Here is a 6,433-nt window from a genome sequence, read left to right as displayed (position 1 = left end):
TAACTCGTGGCTCAGCTCCTGCAGCATTCCGTTCTCACTTCAAGGTCTTTTGGATGGACACCATCTGACTGGCACAGAACAAGGGACAGTGAAGAAAATTGCCCTTCAGCCATCAAAGTGCCCTCATCTTCCCCTATCTCCAGCCTTGGCACGTGGCACTGTGGCCAGATGCACCCTGGCTTCTCTGATGCTACACCCAGCACCTCCAGCACTGGCCTCAGAGAACTCCCTGACACATCAAATTCCTCTTCCAGGTTCCAACAGTCTCCCAGCTCCTGCTCCTACATCCTCATGGCAGCCATACTACTGCTGACCATGGATCACTACTGTGCCCCTTTGGATGGAGCAAATGTGTGGCACTGCCAGGTGGGCATGGAACACACGTGTGGCACTACTGGGTGGGCATGGAGCACATGTGGCACTGGTGGACAAAGCAGGAGCACATGAATGGCACTGCCAGGTGGGCATGGAGCACATAGGTGGCACCAATGGGCAGACTGGGACCACATGTCTGCACTGATGGACAGAAAACACAGATATGGCAGGGATGGACAGACTGGGAGCATGCAGGTCACTGATGGACAGGGAGCATGGGTATGGGACAGATGGAACACACGTGTGGCACTCAAGGACTGACTGGGACCACATGTGTAGCAGTGATGGACAGACAAGGAACTGGTGTGGTGGCACCAACAGACAGACCAGAAGCAGAAACGTGGCACTTTTGGGTGAGCATGGAGCATTCATGTGGCACTAATGGACAGACCAGGAGCACATATGTGGCATTGATGGACAGACATGGAACACATATGACACCAACTGACAGAAGAATGGCACACCCATGACACTGCTGAGTGGGCATGGAACATGCACGTGGCACTGATGGACAGACCAGGAGCACACGCATGGCACTGATGGACAAGCAGCACACGCGTGGGACCAACGAACAGACCGGGAGCATATGTGTGGCACTGATGGGCAGAGCAGGAGCACACGCGTGGCACTGCCAGGTGGGCATGGAGCACACATATGACAGCGATGTGACAGACCGGGAGCACACGTGTGGCACCACCAGCATCTCGGCACATGCGTGTGAGCGCCGGGCAGAGCCCGAGCCGCAGCCGCCGGCCGGGACGGGCCGCCCCATCTCACCCCCCCGGGGCCCGCCGTGGCCGCCCTCGCCTCCGCCCCCTCGGGGCCGGAGCACCGGGACCGCGTCCCGACCCCCCCCGCTCGCCCCGCAGTGGCGGCGCTCGGTCCCGCCGCGGGACAGCCGCGGCTGCGGGGCGCGAGGCGGATGCGGAGGGCGGGGGAGCGGAGCGAGGCACCGGGGCCGGGGTCCGGCCTTTGTCTCCCGCTCCAGGGGCCGGCAGGACCGCGGCTGCCCCGGGGCCGGGCTTGGGGCGGGGTGCGGCTCTCCCGGTCCGGCGGGACAAGCCGCAGCCGCTCCGGTCAACCGAGGGCGCTGCGGGGCGATCCCGGTCCTCGCGGCGGGTGGCGGACCCCCCCTCTTCACCTTCCCACCGCCGCTCCCGCTGCCCCCGCGGCTCCTCCCCGGCTCTGCGGCGGCTCGGCAGGTGCCCGCCTCCGCCCCCGCCGGCCCGTCCCGCCGCACACGTGCGCCCGCGCCCCGCCGGCCCTTTGTCTGGGACCGGCACCGGGACCCGCGCCCACCGACACCCCCTACCCCGCCTCGGCCGCTCGCCCCCCGCTCCGCTATCCCGCTCCCCGGCCGTACGGGGCCGTATGGCCGGGGAGCGGGGAAGCGGGGGGGGGGAAGAGGCGGCCCAGGCAGGGGAGCGCATCCCACCGGAGCCGGGGCGGGGGGAGCAGCTGCCCCGGGGCCGGGGCTTGAAGTGGGGGGGGAACGACCCGTCGGTGGCGGCGAGGCCGCTCTAACAGGTGGGATCCCGCTGAGAGGAGGAGGCGGCCGGAGGGGGGCGGAGGAGGCAGGGACGGGCGGGCGGGCGGGCGGGCGGAGGGAGGGAGGGAGGGGGACGAGCCGGAGCCGCCTGTGATCCTGTGACAGGAGCGGCTGCTGCTGCTGCTGGCGCCGCCGGTACCTCCCTCCGGTCGCTGTCCGAGCCCCGGTGCTCCCCCCCCCTCCCCATTACAGCGGCCACCACCCCTCCTGCGCCTCTTGCTCCCCGCTCCATCCCGCCCGTCGCCCCCGCAGCCCGTCCCGGGAGCGCCGCTGCCCCTCCGCCCGCTCCGGGACAGGGCGCGGGGCCGGGCGCCGCCGCTGCTGCTGCTACCGCCGCCGTTACCGCCGCCGCCGCCGGTCGGGCGATGCCGAAGCCGCCGTTACTGCTGCGGGGGAGCCGCCCCGGGGACAGCGAGCTGGGGCGGCAGTTCCGGGACTGGTGCCTGCGCACCTACGGGGACTCGGCCAAAACCAAGACGGTGACCCGGAGCAAGTACCAGCGCATCGCCGAGGTGCTGCAGGGGGGAACCGGCTCCGGCGGCGGCTCCGGCGGGGGGGAGAAAGGCAAGTTCCAGTTCTGGGTCCGGTCCAAGGGCTTCCGCCTGGGAAACGGCACCAGGGAGGCGACGAAGATGGGTCAAGTGGTGGTATATGTGCCGGTGAAAACGGGAACGGTTAGTGCGCTCCGTGCCCCGGGGGCTCTGTGTCTGTCTGTCTGCCTGCCTGTCCGTGTCTGTTTGTCCTCCCCGGGGGTGCGGGCGGGGAGGGGGGATGGAATTGCCCTGGGTGGGGGCGGGCACCCCCGGGGCCCCGGTCCCCTCCACCGCCGCGCCGGCCCTGTCCCGTCAGCACCGGGCGGCCCAGCCCCGCCGGCCGCCGGGAGCGCGCATGCCCCATGCGGGGCGCGACGCGGGGCCCGGCCGCTCCCGCAGCCCCCGCCGCTCCCGGGGCAGCCGCCGCGCCCCCGCCGCCCCGACCCGCCCGGGATGCGGATGGGGAGAGGCGCCCGCCCGGAGCCTCGCACCTTCCGCTGCCCCCCCGATCCCCATCCCCGTCCCCGTCCCATCCGGTGCTGCCGCCTTCCCCGGGCGCTGCCGGCGCGGGGGAGGTGGGGGGGCGGCGGTGCCCCGCGCCCGCCGCCGTGCACCTGCCCCCGCGGGGGGGCCGCGCCGCCGCCCGGTGCGGGCCCCGCCGCCCCCCCGCCCTGTCCGATCACGTTCGCCCGGCATTTCCCATCCGCCCCACGGCCGGGGACAGGGCTGCAGTCAAGGGCAGCGGGCGGCGGGGAGGGGGCGCCGGCACCCCCCGCCCCCCCGCCGCGCCGCCGCGCCCTGCCCGCCCCGCTGCCGCGCCGTGCCGAGCGGAGCGGAGCGGAGCGGGGCGAGTCTTGCCGAGCCGAGCGGAGCGGGGCGAGCCCGGCCGCCGCGCTGAGCCCGGCCCCGGCGTCCCGCGGCGCTGCCCGCCCGGCGCGGCCGCCGCAGCCGGTGCCCCGGGGGGTGCGGGCAGCGGCAGAGCCCGGATTAGGGCAGCCCCCCCGCCCTCTCGCGGGCCGCTGTCCCGGGAACTCCCCCGCCGGAGCCTCATTGTTCGGCGCCCGGCCGGGCCGGGCAGCGGGGCACCGGCCGCCGCCTCCCTCCCTCCTCCCGCCGCCGCCCGGGGCTGCCCCGCCGCCCCATTGTTCCCGTCCCGAGCGTGTCCCGCTCCCCGGCGCGGGGGGAAACGCGCAACTTTGGCGGCCCCGGCCCCGCGCAGGGAGCGCCCGGTGGGGCTGCCCCGGTCCCGGCCCCGCGCCCCCCGCCATCCCCCGCGCCCCTCTCCGCCCCGCCGGGACCGCGGGCACCGGCGGGCTCTGGCAGGGATTTTTTTCCCCCTGTCCCTCCCCGCCTCTCCCGCTGCTGCTGCTGCCGCTGCTGCTGCTCTGAAGGGTGCAGTGTTTTCTGTGCACACAGACTCCAGCATTGATGTGGCTGGAGGATGCTTCCATTGAGGGCAGCCCATCTGTGGCAAATGCTTCTAAACGCACTATTTACCTCCCATCTGGTCCGCCTGATTATTGGGGGGAGGGGGAAGGGTCATTATTTCTCCCTCTCCCTTCGTGGTGCTCAGAGGCTCCTTTCTTTCTCCCCTCTCAGCCCCCCTCCCCCATGCAATGCCCCAAAAAATTCTTTGCGATTTTTTTTTTTTTTTAAGACCTCTTAGCAGCCCTCCTCTATCACTCCCCCTGTGCCAGGAGCCCCTGAGGAGGGCAGATTAAGAGCTGTACCCCCTTCCAAAGATCCAGCCCTCCCTCCCGGGTCCTCTCCATGCAGTCAGCGACTCTATCCCGTATCTTCCAAATGCTGCAGAGTCATGGTACCCCAGAGAGGCCGAGCCAGACTCCCTCGACCCCGCTGCTCGCTAGACGCTCCCTCCCCTTTGTCCGGGAGGGAGTCCCGAGGGTCAGCGGCTCAACCAGGCCGGCACAAGCCCGCATATTCCCAAAGGGCCTCTGCACAGATGAAGTTTCAGCGAGGAGCATGCCTAGGCCCCCGCATCTTCCCTGGCAGAGTCCCTGCAGGCTACAGACAGGCGTTACACCCAGACTCCCCTAAACCAGCAAACACAAGCAGATATACCCTAGGGGACAACCGAATTTTCCAAGGGGCAATACAGCTTATTTCTCAGTGCCTAGATGCCTGCCAGATGTTAGGACTGGGAGCACTTTGCAGAGCCACTGCAAAGGGAGACCAGTCATCACAGTCCCCAAAACCTTCCAGAGTGGGGTCTGTAGAAGTTGTTGCCTCCTGCTCATTTGGTCCTGGCCCCTCTTGGCCAGGAATCCCACGTACCATTTCAGATGGGTGCAGTTGAGAGTTTGGTTTTGCCTGAAGTGGCTCTCAAATTTAGAGATTACTTGTCAAGGATTTTCTTCAGCTCCTTGTAATTCAGTGCTCTCTGCATCCGTGGTGGTTTGGGCTGGGTTTGGGGTGTATTTCCTTGCTCTCAGGCACACAGTCAAATAATTGAAGCTGATACGCGGCTTTTGCTGGACAATAACGCCTGGATTCTGGTTTAATGTCTGTTCAGCTGCTTTTCCCAAATACTTCTGGAGCAGTGTTTTGGTTGCTTTCCCCTGGCTGTGCTCCTCAGCAATCTGATCCCACTTGTCCTGTCCGCTCGCCCTTCCCCAAGCACATCTGCTGGGTGAGCACCGTTCTGGGGATGTCCCCTGCTGCAGGGACAGGCAGAGCCCCCTCCCCGAGTGCAGTGAGGGGGTAGCAGGGGGTGCATCTCGCTCTGCTCTCACTGCAGGACACCACAGGAAATCCAAGGGACCAGGAGGGAAAGCTGGAAAAGAGGTGGTAAAGAGCACGTAGAGGGCAGCAGTGGGGATAAGATTTCCTTTCCCTGACAGGGCTGGGGCCACTCCTCCTCTGGAAAATAATAATAATGATAATCCCAAACCCTCAAAATAATCTCACACACACCCCCCCCCCCACCCCCCCAGCAAGCCAGTAGAACTGTTCCTTTTGGCTTATGCACCCTGTGCTGGTTTGTGTATTTTCTGCGCATCCGTAGTCAAAAATTAATTAACATGTGGTTATTATTTTCTCTCCTGAGTAACTTTCCCTTGCCCTCCTCCAGGCCTCTCATCAGAACAGGCCTAATCAGATTTGGGTGGCTTGAGAGCAGGGACTGTGCACTGAGAAGGGGGCATCTGCCTTAGGTGGTGGTCAGAGCAGATGGTGGTCTTCTCAAAGAATGCACTGGGAATAGGAACAGCAGTGCGGACGGATGTCTGGCACAGAGACTGTTCACATTTCTTTTTCCCAGATGAACGTCCCAAAGATGCTGGACGTTTAACACATACAATTAAAAAAACCCTACGCAGATAAACACAGGCAGTTTAGCGGTGTAGGACATTGTTGCCTGACAGCCCTATTCACACATGGGCTGGACTCTGCATCCTTTAGGTCAGGGTATTGGAAAAAAATACATTTAGGCTGTACTGAAGAGGAGGAGGAGGGTATCTTTGTGTGCTGCTGCAGCACAGACAATGGATACAGCCCAAAGTGCTCAGATCTGCCCTTCTTTCCTATGGCTGACACACTCTAAGGTGTGAACCCCATCATTATCCATGGGCTGGACCTAATCCTGGCACTGGATGGGCAGCACTCATTCTTCTCCCCATCTTTGCTAAGAACTGTGGGAGAATTTGTCCGTGACAAGGTGCTAAGATGCAGTTCATTATAATCTCATGTCCCTCTTGTCCTAAGCATTTAGCATCATTTAGACAGTCTTTCCCAGACAAAAGTGGAGTGAGATGGAGCCACGGTGCAGGGAAATGGGCAGCGCTCGGTGACAACCGGCGGAGCAGATGGCTGTGGCCGGAGCAGCGGGTGTGCAGGGGAGGGTTCTCCTCAGACTTCGGCTCGGGCGTTAGCTGCTCTCTAAATCGATGCTGTACTTGGCCGTGTGTGGTGGGAGCTTGTCACAACTCCGGCGTGGCGGCCAGGACAGATTGGTGCT

General features: G+C 64.9%; 1 protein-coding gene across 1 annotated transcript in view; it reads left to right on the top strand.

The window, feature by feature from the left end:
* Positions 1–2,229: 2,229 nt before the first annotated feature.
* The window catches only part of NOL4L (nucleolar protein 4 like), a 63,816-nt gene continuing 59,612 nt past the window's right edge, over positions 2,230–6,433 (top strand). The window contains exon 1 of the mRNA XM_021527390.3: positions 2,230–2,598. Coding sequence (XP_021383065.1) covers positions 2,290–2,598 — 309 coding nt within the window. The 5' untranslated portion in view covers positions 2,230–2,289. The remainder of the gene's footprint in view (positions 2,599–6,433) is intronic.

The sequence above is a fragment of the Lonchura striata genome, chromosome 17 (assembly GCF_046129695.1).
Source record: "Lonchura striata isolate bLonStr1 chromosome 17, bLonStr1.mat, whole genome shotgun sequence".
In the NCBI taxonomy this organism is placed as follows: domain Eukaryota; kingdom Metazoa; phylum Chordata; class Aves; order Passeriformes; family Estrildidae; genus Lonchura; species Lonchura striata.
This window is presented reverse-complemented; position numbering and strand designations above follow the sequence as displayed.